At 51.0% G+C, this 16,169-nt stretch overlaps 1 protein-coding gene and 1 non-coding gene across 2 annotated transcripts; both read left to right on the forward strand.

The window, feature by feature from the left end:
• Window positions 1-8,807: 8,807 nt before the first annotated feature.
• On the forward strand, window positions 8,808-14,744 carry RPL18A (ribosomal protein L18a). Its single transcript, XM_038386875.2, has 5 exons — window positions 8,808-9,022; window positions 9,932-10,111; window positions 11,144-11,273; window positions 13,764-13,873; window positions 14,601-14,744. The coding sequence occupies exons 1-5, from the start codon at window positions 9,005-9,007 to the stop codon at window positions 14,691-14,693; spliced, it is 531 nt and encodes a 176-aa protein (XP_038242803.1). The 5' UTR covers window positions 8,808-9,004; the 3' UTR covers window positions 14,694-14,744.
• On the forward strand, window positions 12,590-12,721 carry LOC119850287. Its single transcript, XR_005290812.1, has one exon. It is a non-coding gene; the product is annotated as a small nucleolar RNA SNORA68 (small nucleolar RNA).
• Window positions 14,745-16,169: the final 1,425 nt, after the last annotated feature.

Genomic DNA, 16,169 nt, shown 5'->3' on the forward strand with positions numbered 1-16,169 from the left:
CCCCCTCATCCAACATCCTCCTCCTGGTGTTATAGATGGTGACTTGGCCAGAGCCAGGAGGAGGTTGACAAGGAGGACTCACGACTTTGTGGGGCTATGGATAGGGTGTGCAAAAATGAACAAGTACGGGGAAAAGTGCAGCCAAAACTTTAACAAGAGGTTCTGGAGGAGCCAGAATAGGGGCTGCAACCTGGCGTATTCGAGGTAGGCATGCTCCATGTTCTCCCTCATGCTGCAGAAGGGGCAGGCCTCGAATATGGCAGTGAACCGCACCAGATACACACTTCTGCTCACAACTCCATGAAGGAGCAGCCAACTGATGTCCCCGGCGGGCCGTGAGACCAAGGTGGAATAGAGGCTGGCCCACCAGGGCTCCTCACCCTCCACAGGTGGTAAATAGTCCTGCCACTTGGTGTCAGGGCGGGATGAGAGGGTGAGGAAATGCAATGTGTGGAGCACGCATGTGTACAGTTGGTCCCTGGGCATGGTTCAGAAGTGAACCAGCTACAGGGTGTGCAGCCAGCTTGGAGTATGGGAGCGGGGAAGCTGGGGGGGCTCGCAGAACAGGGGCCAGATAAATAGGTCTGGAGGGCCCAGGGTGAGGGGTGGGCGGGGAGTGTGCTCTTTCAGGGCCTGCAGCAGGAAGGTGAGAGAAAGGGGTGACAAGGCAGCACCCACTTCCTGGAGCATGTGCAGGGGGGTCAGAAGGGTGGAGAACCCCATGCACCAACCAAGCGCACGGGGATCCACCCAGTCCCCCCGTCGTAGTCCAGGAGGTCTCTGACCCTGGTGGTTTCTGCCAGGACCAACCTCCGGTGCACCGAAGGAGACTCCGCCACCTGGAAACGTAGATCGGGGTTGTGCAGGAGGGGCTTCGCGAGGAGGTCCACCCCCTCACTGGCCACTGGTACCCTGCAGGCTTCGGCATTGGTCGGATCCGGGGAGAAAAGGCTGGCATAGAAGGCCCTGGCCCTTCCATGTGTAAGCAGAGTCACAATGAGCTCTACCCTGACATCTGGTGGTGAGCTGTGGAAAAGGACTTCAGGGGCTGATCTCGTTTGCATGGGCATACTCACCCTGCCTAGCATGATGGACTGCTTGCCCAAATGGTCTCTTTGTTATTGGGGCAGGAGTAATAAAGAGTTGTTATCCTAGTTATGTGAATCAAGGACAGTAGAACTGTACTTGGCATTTTATGATGGAGGGACTCACCCTCAACTAAGTAGCACTTGCTAGGCAAGGGACATGGTTTCCAAAACCCAGTGAATTGTGAGAGGCTAGGGACAGGTATGTGTATCTGGTAGTGTGGGTCCTTTCTGAGGGCTTGAAACATCACTTTGATCTCTTTCCTGTGTAATAACAGAGCTAATTTTGGCTCTATTAGGAGTCTTGTTACATCCCGTAAAGCTAAAATCACTAATACCTAGGTCTAAGCATTAGATCTATTTTGGACTAGTGGTACACCAGCACTGAGGTTCCCCTACTACCAGCTAAAAATCCCTGAGAGCTGAAATCATTAAAGAGCTGAAGAATCAGAGGGGTAGCCGTGTTAGTCTGGATCTGTAAAAGTGGCAAAGATTCCTGTAGCACCTTATAGCCAATGAAGTGGGTATTCACCCACGAAAGCTTATGCTCCAATACGTCTGTTAGTATATATGGTACCACAGGACTCTTTGCCACTTTTAAAGAGCTGAAGTTACTAAGACCTGAGATCACTGAGAGCTGTGTTAATGCGGGGGTCTGAAGACAAGTTGGTGAGCAGACAGCAGGATGACTGGAGAGCGGAATGGATAGCCGGGCAGCTAGCGGAGAGAAGCAGACAGCCGGATGGCTAGCAGAGAGGAGTGGAATGGCCAGCAGGACGGCTGGTGGAGAGGAGCGCCCAGCAGGGCAGCTGGTGGAGAGGCGCAGCTGATGGTGAAAACTGCAGCAGAACCCCATGGAGAGGCATGGCACTCAGCCATCGACCCGAGCAGCGGAGCATGTAAGATGCCCCCCATACCTCCCTCCACTTCCACCCAGGCTGGGAGGTAAACTCTGCAGATGAACTTCTGAACTATGGGGGGGCTGCACTGACCAGAAACTGCACTGACAGAAACTGTGTGTGCGAGGGTGACTATTGGGTTGCTGGACTTAAGACCCTGAGGGAAAAAGGACACTGCCAAACTTACTTGGGGTTGGGTCTTTTGCTCATGGTGTTATGAATCCTGTTTGTGGTGTTTCCCCAATATAATGTCGCATTGTTTCCCTTCTTTATTAAAAGGCTTTTGCTACACTCACACTCTGTGCTTGTGAGAGGGGAAGTATTGCCTCTTAGAGGCGCCTGGGTGGGATGGTATGTAATTGTCCCAGGTCACTGGGTGGGGGCTAAAGCCAGTTTTGCATTGTGTTATTGAAATGGAACCCCTAGATACTGAACCCGGCCCTTGTTGCTGCTAAATCTGTTGGGCAGAAGGGTTACACATGCATCTCCTCTGGATCTGTGAGGGGAGCGCTGTCCTTCGCCAGGAGGCAGGTGACATGCTTTTTGGCCCCCCTCTTTTTCTCCAGGGCATAGAAGAAGAAAGGAGACGGATGCAAGATCGAACAAAGTGACCCTGGGCCTGATTGTCCTCCAGGGCCTGGAGCTCCTCCCACTTCTCCTGGTACGCTGTACAGAGGGGTGGATCCTCGGGGCCGGAGGCCAGACGCCTCTCTAGCTCTAAGACCTCCCGCTCCAACTGTCCTATTACCTCATCCCTCTGCTGGGTGGCGCCCCGGGCATAGTCACGGCAGAAGAGCCGTGCGTGCGCCTTCCTCACATCCCACCACCACCTCGCCGAGGGAAAGACATGCCGCTGCTGCTGCCCCTGCCAGGCCAGCCAAAACTCCCGGAAGGATGCCACAAAGCCCACGTCCTCCAGGAAGCTGTTGTTAAAATGCCAATAGGCCGGCCCCAGCCTCTCCAAATTGAGTGAGGCTGTCACGGTCACCAAATGGTGATCCAAGAATGGGTCTGGCAGACATCGGAGGCGTGGGCTTGTGCCAGATGGAAACGCAAAAAATAAATGCGATCCAACCTGGAGTGGCGTGACCAATCCTCCTCCACCCGGACAAAGTTAAAGGTGACATCATTGTCCGGGTGGTGGTCGTGCCAGACGTCCACCAGGGAGCAATGTTCCATGATCTCCCTGAGGATGCCCGCGGCTGCCTGGGATGTCTTGACTCCTGAGCGGCCCCGGTCCTCGAGGGTGGTGTTGAAATCCCCGCCCAGGACCAGGCACTCGTGAGGATCCACGGTGCCGAGGAAGGCTGACGCCTGCCGATAGAAAAGCACTCATTGCGGGCCCACGTTCGGGGCATAAACATTGACCAGGTTTAGTATCAGCCCCTCCACACAGGCCCGGATGTGCAGCAGGCGACCCAGCACAACCTCGGCTACCCCCAGCACTGCAGGCCGTAGCTCGGGGGAGAACAGGGTAGTCATCCCCGCTGAACGAGGGCTGAGGTGGCTAAAGTAAACCTCGTCCCCCCACTCCAACTGCCAGCTAGCCTTGACGGCTGGAGCCGTGTGGGTCTCCTTCAGGAAGATCACAGAGTACCCCCCCACACCCGAAGGAAGGAGAGCACCTGGCTCCTGCGGAGACCCACGCTACAGCCCCTGATGTTCAATGTAGCAAAGATGGTGTCCTTCATAGGGAGGGCTGGGGCGAATCCTTATGGGCAGGGTGATCAACAGCCTCCAGCGGGCCCCACAACAACCCATGTTCGAACCCAAAGGTCACCAGGGAGTTGCGGAACTGGCGGGCCTGCCGGTAGGCCATGAGGCCCTGCCTCCCAGTCCCTCTCCCCTCCCCTAGGAGGACCTTCATGGCCTGTAGGACACAGTGGAAGTCCCCCCCAGCGCTGGAGAGCGAGCTGCACCTTGCCCTTTGAGCCATGGGTGTCCAGTAGGAAATGGCACAGCTCTTCCCTCAGCGCAGAGGGGGACGCGGCAGCCAACCCGCTGCCGTCCTCTGGTGGGGCCCCTGAAAGATCTTCGCGGCCTGCAGAGACAGACAAGCATGGAGCGGAACCCTGGTGCGGTTGTGCCAGGCAGCCTGTCCCAATCCCTGGCACAAGAGGGGGCGGCAGAGGGAATAGTGCAGCTCTCATAGTGTTGGAAAGAGGGACACAAAAACCACCCCCGAGGGTTGTCTGTAAGTAGCGGGAACGAGACAACCTCGGGGGCGGCAATAGCATAGGAGGTGGTGGGGAAGGGGGTGAGCGACTCATTGGGAATGAAAATAGGATCGGGGCGGGAACACAGCCAGGGCAGAAGAAGGGGTGGGAACAGGAACAAGGGTTGATATTGGGACCGGGACAGGAGAGGGGTCGGGAGCAGGGATAGGAACAGGAGCGAGGACACTGGTGGGTTCACAGTCCCCAGCAGCCCGGCTGCCGGGGTGCAGCTCCTCTCGGCCGGGATTGGGGGCCAAAGGGACAGGGGTCAGAGGGGGACCTTCACCTATGCCGGGCATGGGAGCTGTGATAAACATGTCACCCGCAGCCACGGCATCAGGCACTAGGGAAACTTCAGTGGGGTGCCCCTCCAGAGGGGAGGCTAACCGCTCCGTCTGGGTGGTAGAAGGCGCACCCACAGGCTTGAGGCCCAACTGTTCAGCATTGGCCATCGCCTCTGGGGGCTTGGCAGCCTCGGGTGAAGTGCCATCCGCGGCCGAGCAGATAGGGAGAGCAAGGGGCGCCCCAAGGACCAGAGCAGGGGCTACAGCTGGGAGTGAGGGGCAGGGAGAAGAAGGAGGGGACAGTGGAACTGAGTTGCTGTCCAGATCAAGGCCCGCTGTTGTCCTCCCGCTGGGTGACTGGGGTCAGACCCAGGGCCTCGATCTCCTCAAATATGTAAATTCAGTCCCCGCGGCCCCACAGTCCTCCCCGCCAGTAACTGGGGCAGTAATAGCCCTGGTATCGACAGCAGCAGGCACAGGTGGCAAAGGGGCTGGGGGAATTCCCACAGAGGCCTCCTCGGGGCAGGACTCAACAGGGGGGCGGTGGCGTCTCCGTCTGCTGCCATGGCTCCCGTGGCTGGCACCTCCTGCCAGGCTCCTTCTGGGGGCACAGCAGACGACGGAGCAACGTCAACCCAACGCAGCATCTTTCAGGGGGCCTCCTCATCAGAGGGGAGGGATCGAGCCCGCAATTTGCGGGCGCCACGCTTCCCCCGGATGAGTGCTCAGCCCTCCAAGATGGAGGTAGAGGGCCAGTCAGCAAGGGCAGGGCTAGGGGGCAAGGGCGATCGTTTCAGAGCTTGGGGAGGCAAGGGCGGGACAACGGGGGGAAGGGAAACCTCCCCCTGGGGCGGGCCCTCTCCCTCAGCTGACAAAGGTCTTGCCGCCCTCTCCTCCATGGGAGGAGGAGCAGCGGTGGCAGCAGCAGCCAGGCTGCCAAGGTCGCCGGCGGTGACAGGGCCGGCACCCTGCAGGGTCCTGGATGCTCCTCTGGGCCAGGCCGGGGGCAGTCCCTCCGGACGTGCCCCATTGCCTGGCAGAGAAAGCACTGGGCCTTCCTTATCGAATAATGGACCCAGTAATGGGCCCCCTGATAGGGCACCAAGAAGGACCCCTCGAGCGCCACCCCGCCATGCGTCGCCAGTGGCACTTGAATCTGCACCTGCTGGTGGAAGGACAAAATGTGGCAGGGTCCTTGCAGCCCAGCAGGAGAGGGCTGATGATGGAAATGGGCTTCCCCAGGGTGGAGAGGGCAGGCAACTGGGCAACATTGGGCAGGAAGGGCGGGACGGAGGTCAATACCACCCATACGCCCAAGTCCTCCAGGGGTTCTAGAGGGACGAACACGCCCCACACAGTCAGGCCCTTCTCCACCGCTTCCTGAGCAGCAGCCTCCGATGCCAGGAAGAATACAATCTTCCCATACATTTTGGAGGCTGCCACAACGGCTGTGGGCCCCACCACCTCTGCCAACGCCCGCACATACATTTCGACATGAGGCGAGGCACGTGCCAGGAGGCAGCGGATGCCATGCCTCCTGGTCAGCGAGAGGGAAGGGCCACCGTCCACCAGGGATGGTACCAGAGGTGGCGGTTGGTGCAGTGGCACATGGTGGGGGGTGGCGGCCACCTGGGCGTACGCTATGGGGGCCTGAGATGGATCGCCCCCAGAGCTGGTGAAGGGAACAGCAGGGGAAGGAGGGACTGTGGCACATGTCCGGGCTGCGGTGGGGAGGCCACTCGCAGGAGGGTTGGCTTTTTGAGCAGGCCCCTGCCCTTCTTGTTCCCCTGGCCCTTTCTGCTTGTGGAAGGGGGGGCCATGGCAGCAGTGGAGGCTGGACCAGCAGTGACTGAGAGGTCAGCTGCAGGGGCAGTGGAAACAAGGGGACCACAGGGTCAGCAGGGGCAGGAGAAGGGGTAGGGACAGGAGCAGGGTCCTCCTCCACTGTGGCAAGAAGAGGCCCTAATATGGGGGTGGGACAACGGGCAGCTGCTCCTCTCCACTAGGCAACATGCAGGGGAGGAGGGTCCAGTAGGAGAGGCAGGGGGATTTGGGGGCAGGGGCTAACCTTCCCTGCCTACAGCTTAACAGGGAGGAATGGAAGGCACCCCTGGAATTGGGAGGACAGGGTAGGGGAAAAATGACCGCTCCTCCCTGCTCGAGGGCATGCAGGGGAGGAAGGTCCAGTGGGAGGGGCAGGGTGGTGGGGGAGAGGGACGGGCTAACCACTCCTCCCTGCTAGGCTGTGTTTAGGGAAGGAGGGTACCAGTGGGCGGGGGACTATAGGAAGACTGGAGGAAAGGGAAGACGCAACCGTTCCTCCCCGCCAGTACTGGATTTACCATGGCATTGGGCCCACGGTCCAAAGGGGCCCCAGCTTGGCCTGCTCTTCTCTGCTCACCCCCCGGTGGGGGCAGAAGCTTGATGCTGCCGGCTCCTGCTGCAGCAGGACAGGCTCTGCTGGCAGCCAAGCTCCTCCCCCGCCTCTTCCCCAGAGGGTGCTACCTTCCATCCCTTCCCCTCCCCTCCCTGCCACCAATCAGCTGTTTGCCGGCAGGAGGGAGGAAGAAGAGCAGAGCTGCACACTCCCTGCTCTGGGAAGGAGGAGGAGAAGAGGTGGGGGCAGGGCCTTGGGGAAGGGGCTGGAATAGGGGCATACTCCCTCCAGCCCCTGCCATGAGCACCTCCATGTAGTGATGAGCTGCCAAGATCTTAACAATCGGTTCCCTCCTCACCCCACGAGGGGGTCATGGCCCGCCCTCACCCCCTAGGACTCCTGCCCTGCCCCAGGACTCCTGCCCCATCCAACCCCCTGCGTTCCTTGATGCCCCTCCCTCCCGGGACCCCTCCATCCCCCTCCCCTGACTGCCCCCAGAACCAGGCAGGAGGGTCTCGTGGGCCACTGTAGTGGGTGCCCACCCCACCTTGCCCCTAAGAGCCAGAGGGACCTGCCGGGGGGCGAGGTGTGGAGCCTGGCGATGCTGACCTGGGGCAGCTCCCAGGAAGCATCCGGCAGGTCCCTCTGGCTCCTAGGGGCGGGGTAGTGTAGCTGGGGGGGAGCAGCCACTCCCCCACTGATCACATCAAAAGTGGTGCCTTAGGCACTGACTCCGTGGCTGCAGAGCCCCCACCGGCAGCCCCCCACCCCGCACCCGGCCCCAGCTCACCTCCACTCTGTCTCCTCCCCTGAATGCACCGCCCCGCTTTGCTTCTTCGCCCCCCCAGCTTCCGTGAATCAGCTGTTCGCGCGGGAAGCCTAGGAGAGCTGAGAAGCAAGCTGCGGCTTCGCACTCAGGCCCAGGGAGATGGAGGCGAGCTGGGACAGGGAGCGGTTCCCCTGCGCGCCCCCTGGGTTACCTGCTGCGTCATGGGTGGCCCTCCTCGTGCCCCCCAACCCCAGCTCACCTCCGCGCCGCCTCCTTGGGCCTGAGCATGAAACCTCCATTTGCTTCTCAGCCCTCCCAGGCTTCCTGCGCGAACAGCTGATTTGTAGGATGCCGGGGGGGGGGGGGATGGGGGGGTGGTACACAGAGAAGCAGAGCGGGGTGGCACATTCAGGAGAAGAGGCAGAGGCGGAGTGGAGGTGAGCTGAGGCTGGGTGGGGAGCTGCTGGTGGGTGCTCTGCACCCACCAACTTTTCCCCATGGGTGCTCCAGCCCCGGAGCACCGAGTCGGTGTCTAAGGTGCCACTTTTGGCAGGTTGTTAAATTTAGAAGCCTTTTTAGAATTGGTTGTCCCAAACTTCCAAATTTAACAACTGGTTCCAGCGAACCGGTGTGAATCGGCTCCAACTCACCACTGCCTCCGTGACCCCAGCCCTCTGCCCAACCTGACTCCTGCACCCCCCTCACAGACCCCCAGCCCTGACTCCTGACCCCCATGCCTACCGAGCACCCCTATTCCGACTCCCGCACCCCCTCACACACACACACCCCCGAGCACCAAACGGGAGCTCCTGCACCCCCCCCCGTCATTCCCACCTGCACCCCTCCCACCAAACAAGAGGTCCCCCAGGTAAGCGCTCCACATCCCAACCTCCTGCCTCAACCGTGAGCCCCTTCCCTCACCCTAGCTCCTGGCCAGACCTTGCACCCCAATTTTTTTTACATTTTTTTTTTTTACAAGCGCTCTTGTCCAAAGCGCTTTACAACAGTTAGCTAACGGCTCCCACGCAGCAGCAGCAGCAGCCAGCCAGCCAACAGGGACCCATAGGTGGTGGTGTCCTTGCTTCTCCCTCTGGAGGCGGGGGACAGGCTGGCAACGCCCCCCACAGCAGCGCAAAGAAGGGAGAGCTCCAGCCACCAGCAGGGAAGCCCAAGGAGACCAACAGAAGGCCAAAGAGGCCAATAGAAACTTGTCTGAGCTTTGATGGACTGATGCTACGTCCAGTAGGAGCCTTTCTTGCAACCAATAGACGTTTAGAATGATTAAGCGGGCGTCACTTCCTGCGGAGGGGGTGACGTGGGGCGGGAGCGCAGGCGTCCCTTCCTTTTCTGAGTGGCCGCGAGCGAGGCAGCACTATGAAGGCGTCGGGCACCGTAAGCGTGGCGCTCCGGGCCTAGCGGGTTGCGGCTGGGCGGCCTCGGCCCGGTTGTGGGGGTGGGGGGCGGGGAAGGCTAGTAACTGGTACGCGGGCCGTTCTGGCGGGGTCCTGCCTGTAATGGTTCGCCGCATCTTTTCCTCAGGGAGCGAGCGGCCAACATGGCGGCCGCCAAGAACGTGAGGCTGGGGAGGCCGCGCAGAGCGGCGCCGCAGCCCGCAGGCGCCCCCTTCGCTGGGGCCGGCCTCAGGCGCCGGGTTACGAGAGGCGGGCCTGGGTTCTTCTCCGCGCAGGCCGCGTGTGCCCCAGACGCTCCCCCTTCAGGTACCGCGGACCGCGGCCCTGCTCTGAGGCATGGCGGGAGCGCACGGCCGGGCCGGCCCAGGACCTAGGGAGCCGGGTCTCGAGACCCCATAACCGCGGCTTTCTGGTTAGAGCAAGTGCCGCAAGAGGCTCTGACCCCATTGTACAGCGGGCAAAGCCCGAAGGCCGTTGCTCTTCCTGAGTGATGCTCTCTGCGGGGAATAAGAGGAGCCCAAGCGCTCCTGGAAGCGAAGGGCCGGGTGAGATCTTGTAGGAGAGCTGGACTCGGCCATAGTATTTATTATCCGTGGGACTCTCATCTGTAAGCTGCTTCCCTCAACAATGCTGTCTTATTGGGATCCGGGAAGTGGGCGGGCAAAGCCCATCCACTGCTAAAGGATCCCCCCAGCCTAGAAGGGGGATCCACAGGACCTAGATGCCCAAAAAATTCCGGGGGACAACTAATTCAACAATGCTGTCTGCAGTAACTGTGGGCTTCCTACATCACTGCTCATGCGATCTCGTGCTTCACTGTACGGCTAAAATTGTCTTTCTTTCGCCTCTGAACATTGGAGGGTTTTTTCATTCTCTCTCTCGTTTGTAGCTGAGGGAGTACAAAGTTGTTGGGCGATGCCTTCCTACTCCTAAATGTCCGACACCACCTCTCTATCGGATGCGTATCTTTGCTCCTAATCATGTTGTTGCCAAGTCCCGTTTCTGGTACTTTGTGTCTCAGCTGAAGAAGATGAAGAAGTCTTCTGGAGAAATTGTGTACTGTGGACAGGTATGGTCTTAAAAAGAAAAAAAAATACGTAGTCTTGGAAACTTCTGGGATTTTAGATGCTTTTATATATTGGAATGGAATTATAAAAAGCTCATCATGTCACTGATAGTGAAATTAAACTTTTTACCTGTCACATTTTGTGTACCTGAAAATCAGACTTCTACTTTCCACAATGATTAGGAACCATGAATAATTTTAAAAGTAAATGCATTAGATCAGCCTTGCAAAATCATGACAGATAATCCCTTAGACATAATCTACGCTACTGCTGGTCCCTACCCCACCTCCAAAAAATACAGTAATAAAGAACTAATATTTTATTTCCTACTTAGAAAATATGTGGTCTACGGTCTGTTTTCAAGACTGGTTTAATTTTTAAATAGTCAGCATTGTAATTGTAAAACCGTTACCTAGTTTACTTTGGTATATGTCACTTGAGATTCATCTAAACCTTCTAATTCTAATCTGTTTTGTAATTCTATACCATCCCTGTTGCAAAGTCCATGATATTAAAATGAAATTTTCCTTTTGTAAAACATATTTTCGTCATTGACACACTCACTCTTACTCCTCTTCCATCAATTGGAATTTTAAAGAGTAACTGAAACAATTAGATTTAACCTGATTTTTTTTTTAATAAAATCTAAGTTTTGGGGCTAACCTGATGATTGAAGCATAGTTTTCAAAAGTGACTAGGGAGCACAAATCCTGCTGAAAGTAACGGGGACTTGTACTCCTAAATCAGTCTGTTTCTGAAAAATCTGTCCTTCTCCCTTTGGAAAGCTGCTTATTTACCTGGGTAGAAAAATCTGCTCACCTATCCTTTACCATGATTGATGACCCAAAAAAAGTAAGTGTGTGTGTGTGTGTGTAAAAACAAAAAATTCCCAAGATGATAGAGTTCTGCAATATGCTTCAACTAGAAGTTTAATGTGGTGGTCTCCCAAGCTGCTGTTTTATTATTCAGTACACAGTGCATCAGTGAGGTAATGTTTTTTATCTCTGGTTCTTTCTTCACTTTTATAACCTCAGGTATTTGAAAAGTCCCCTTTGCGGGTGAAAAACTTTGGTATCTGGCTACGCTATGATTCTCGTAGTGGAACCCACAACATGTACAGGGAATACAGGGACTTGACAACTGCTGGTGCTGTTACACAGTGCTGTAAGTAAATATTTATTGGAACAAATAATTTAACATTGTTATGTGTAAGATCTCATGCAGCATTTGAGAAATTGAAATGGAGAGATGTATAAGAAAACCTTGGTGAAGGTGGTGACTGCATTCAAATAATGCAACTAGATTCTTTGAAAAGCAAATTAAAATGGTTGGCACCGTTGGAACACCCGACTAGCAGTGATTGCTGGAGACTTTCCTCCTAACCAGTATTTCTTATTCTCTTAAACATCTTTTGAACATACCCTTCTGAAACTGTTTATGCTTAGCTTCTGCAAAAAGAAAAAAATTTTTTAAAATTTTTTAGTAAAATTACAGAAGCTGTCTTGGTTATACAGTTGTGTAAAGTTCTAGTTTGATGCTCTTCCAGTTCAGGTTATTTCTTGCATCATACTTGAGTGCTCAAAAATTGTTAAAAATAAAAATTATTGGTTCCTCGGAAAATACTTTTGGAAGAATCACTAAGGCTCATCCTTCTTTTTTGCACAACACTTAATAGTATTCTGGACTTGATTACTTTTTAATGTTCTTGGTGCTTGTAAGATTTCAACAAAGTGAGGAAATTCAGATATATTTCATTTGGCCATATGGAGCATATTAAGACTTTATCATCCATGCCATGTGGAAAATACCTTTGTGCTTTGTAACAGAATGAATTTTTGCGGGAACTGAATTGCCTGAAATCTTTTGTATAGAAGATAATTGGTGTGTTGGCCAAAAAGACCTCATAGCCTCCGTTTACAAAGGGTCACAAGTAGATCTTAAGTGTGAGCTGGTACGACATCGTGCATCAACTATGGGAAAGGGACTGAGACTTTTTCCATTGGACCATATGAAGTGGAACCATAAACTCAGCTGAACATTATATCCCACCAAATGAGGGTAAATCCATTCTCATCATCGTATCCACTCATACTTCACACCTGAACATAGCCATTATATGAACAACATACCCCCATATTTCAATGTCTGTACTTTGTTTGACCCGTTAAACTTTTACCCCCAATTGGGGAGATTGCAGATTGTGTTCCTTACGCCACCCGTTCCTAAACCGAATTTTGCACCCCTTGATAATCTGTACCTTATTCCCTGATAACCAGAAACTTATATGCTTAAACTCCGTACCGTTTTCTTTTTACTTCAACATCATCTTAATAAAATTATTAAATCTGATAGACTAATGATCTGTTATGTTGAGAGATTTGGTGCTACCTCAGATTCCATGTGCAGTTACTCTAGTGAGTGATATTTTTTTCATTCTAAATATAACAATACTAGTGCATTTTATGTGGTGTTTAAAACACTTCGCACACAAAAACCCAAAGAATATTATTTTTAGTAATAGTGTTCTTGTCATGTGTGCAAATATCATATGTACCTTGTCGCCTTTCAAGAGCTGACATGCTTTTGAAAGTGAAACTGAAGGTCCAACATAAAACTTTCTGCATATTCTCTGTTAAATTAACTCATTTTATCAAATTAAGTTTTAAATGCAGCAGTTTACTATTCTATGTGTATTTTAGATATCTAATCTGGTTCAAGCAATATAGTTGAGAGCTTGGTCAGAATTCCTTGAATGCCCATCTTACATCTGAGTTGTAAACTCCTGAAAACTGAGGATTTATATGGAAATGTGTGTGTTGCCTTTGAGAGCATTGTAGTAGGCACAATAATATTGTGAGGTAGCAATGTCTTTTGAAACTGGTAATTAGCACTTGAGATCCTGGTATCCACAGAATTACTGAACAAAAAGGTTAAACTTCACTTAATGTTGTGTATGTGGTTTATACGTGATGAGCGCCAAAAATTGGAGCCCTTGCTTTGAGGTATAAAGATGGCTTCAGATTTCTTTGAGAATCTGTTTCAAATGTAACCTTCAGGTCTATCAGTCCATTGCATATTTCTTGTATTAATCGAGGACTTTGAACAATGCTAAAGTTAGTGACTTTTTAAAAAAGCTAGAAACTTACGGTTCTTATACTTAAAGAATAACTCAGCCATTTGAAAGTATGGAAATAGTTATTGTACCCAACTTACATCTTTCAGTATTCCATAATTTTAAGTATAGCTCCTGATTCACTAACTTGCCCAAAAAATGTGGACTACACATGCAGAACTGTACCTTTTTTGAAGAATTTTGGTGTATGGGGGAGGTGTCAGCACCTCTGACTTGCAATGAAAAGCTTCAGTAGAGACTGTTGCTCTTCTATTAATAATCCTCCTGACTAGAATAACTGTAGAGAAAGTATAGGAGAAAATTTATTACCAAGCTGCAGTTTCAATTATAGTATGCAAGTCAGCTGTTAAATATAATATGCAAGAATAGTGAATTTCATAGTAAGGACCTCTTTTTAAGAAAACATGCTACATGTAAGCAATTTCAAACTGCACAGGGGAGATGAAAAAATAAAAAAAAATATTGTGAATTGTGGTGTTTAAACTAAATGAGATAATGTTACCATCACCCTGATGTTACAGACCGTGATATGGGTGCCCGCCATCGTGCTCGTGCTCACTCTATTCAGATCATGAAGGTTGAGGAGATTGCTGCTAGCAAGTGCCGTAGACCTGCAGTCAAGCAATTCCATGTAAGTGAAACAAAGTAAAAAGTGGTTGGTGGTGCTCATTGCAACACACAAAATGGGACAAAATCTGTCTTACCTAGAAGATCGCACTAAGTTTACAGGATGTACTATGCTGATTAAAAATACAGAGTGTTGCATTGCAATCCAACAATTATTTTATATAGCAGAAATGTATTGAGTCAAACTTGATGTATGCTGTTGTAATTTGGAATCATGTCTTAGTCTCCTTTAGTGCTAGAACTAGTTGAGTGAAACTACTGATCAAAATCAGTTAGATTTCTTTCAGTACTCGCGTGCTTTGAGTGAGTGAGCTGTTTTTAAATACAAAAAGTAAATACTTGTTTTACAGCTATGCTGAAACAGGCTTATTTCAATATAGTTATCTTAACTTGCAGAAAAGGCAGCTCTGTATAGAAAGGTGTTAGTAGTTACATCTTTTATATTTGTATTACCCAGGACCTCATTGTGTGAGGTGCTGTAAAAACACAGAATAAAAACAGTCCCTTCCCCAAAGAGCTTAGAAACAGGAGCCTTAAGTTGTTTCTAGCTTCTAGTAACCCTGATTCATGAAATGCTTGTTGCTCTGATCTCTAACACAGATTAGATATGAAGGTCAGAAGTTGAATTTTCTAATTGACTTATTGTGACTTATTTTTCATAGTGTGTGTGTATGACTTGAGATTATTGCAAGATCGATTATAAATGAAAACTAACACTTTCTCCCTTACAGGATTCGAAAATCAAGTTCCCTCTGCCACACAGAGTTCTGCGTCGTCAGCACAAACCACGTTTCACCACCAAGAGACCAAATACATTCTTCTAAATGCAAGAACATTCTGTTTGCTCTGTGTTGCAATAAAATTCTTATTGGAAAGCTCTTTGACTCTTTAATTTGCAAGACCTAGTTTTGAAGGAAATGCTGCTTAGAACACTTACTACTGCATGGATAGCCACAGGAGGGAAGAAGTTTAAACCCCAACTGAGAGGCTTGTTGCTGTAGTTCTATAACAGTCTTGCATCTTAATTTTTCTTAATGTGAAAGCTGCATAAGTATGAATATAGAGGCATGTGTAGTTCATAGTTAAGGTTGCTTTGAGCTTTTCAGTCTAAGGGATTTTAATCCTGCTTTGTTGTGCACTTGGTTAATGACAATTAGGCTTTGTATACACTGCCATTTTATAGCGCTGCAACTTCCTTGCTCAGGGATGTGAAAAAACACCCCCTGAGCGCTGCAAGTTTCAGTGCTGTAAAGTGTTCGTGTGGACAGTGCACCAGCGCTGGGAGTGCCCCTCACTGGTGCCACGACTACACAGCCACATTCCTAGTGAAGACATGCCCTTGGTGTCAACATTTATTGTGCACATCAATGAAAACTTAATGTCAAAAATTTTATAATACTTTTCAACAGACCTTCATCCCTGGAATTAACAGCCTTGCCTACTGATGGCTGCTTGCATATTGAACCTTCCCAATGTTCCATTTCATTTGTTATAAAATTTATCTTCACTTTCAGTATTTAAAACATAATCAGCAACTAAACTCCATCCACCTCTACTTCTCACCACTTATATAATCAAGTTATTCCCACCCCATACATTCCTTCAGCTGTCTTCTGGGGGGAGAAAAGTCTTCCAGTATGTCTGGAATGTTCACATATATGGACCAAGTGGGGAAGAAAGAATTAGGAGTTGATAGTCCCTCAAAGAACACCTTACAATTTTCGGTTGTACAGATAAAGCACTAGTGTCTGTATTGATTCCATGTACAGAAGGAAAGGAATGGTCCCATGACCGTGACCAAACTACTTAGACCTTTAAAGATAAAAGCTTGCCCTTTTAATGTCAGCCAGAAAACATCGGACAGCTGAGATAGCACTGGAGTTACAGGGTGCTAAATTTCTGGTCTACGGTACCTTAATGGACTAGAGCACAGTAAACTAATGCATAAATGACAAAGGGGGAAAAAAGCAGCTATATGCAGCCCAGGCTTTCAAAAGATTCTCAGTGCCTAGTATGATTTACAATTAGTGCCTTTCTTCCAACTGATGCTGTTTTACTGCTACTCACTTGTTCTGAGTGCTTTCTCTGCATACTCATACATCTGGTTTTATCTGGATTAAACCTGTGCTCAATCTCATTTGTGCTGGGACATAAGTCCTAATATTTAAGGATTAAAGTGTCAGATACAAAACTATTATCTTTATGGAAAGTTTGTTTTGAAACAAAATGGAACCTGGTAATTGACCAATTGGATTTATCAACAATTAGGTGACAGTTGTTTATAAACTTCAATCTCAACA

The sequence above is a fragment of the Dermochelys coriacea genome, chromosome 1 (assembly GCF_009764565.3).
Source record: "Dermochelys coriacea isolate rDerCor1 chromosome 1, rDerCor1.pri.v4, whole genome shotgun sequence".
Taxonomy (NCBI): domain Eukaryota; kingdom Metazoa; phylum Chordata; order Testudines; family Dermochelyidae; genus Dermochelys; species Dermochelys coriacea.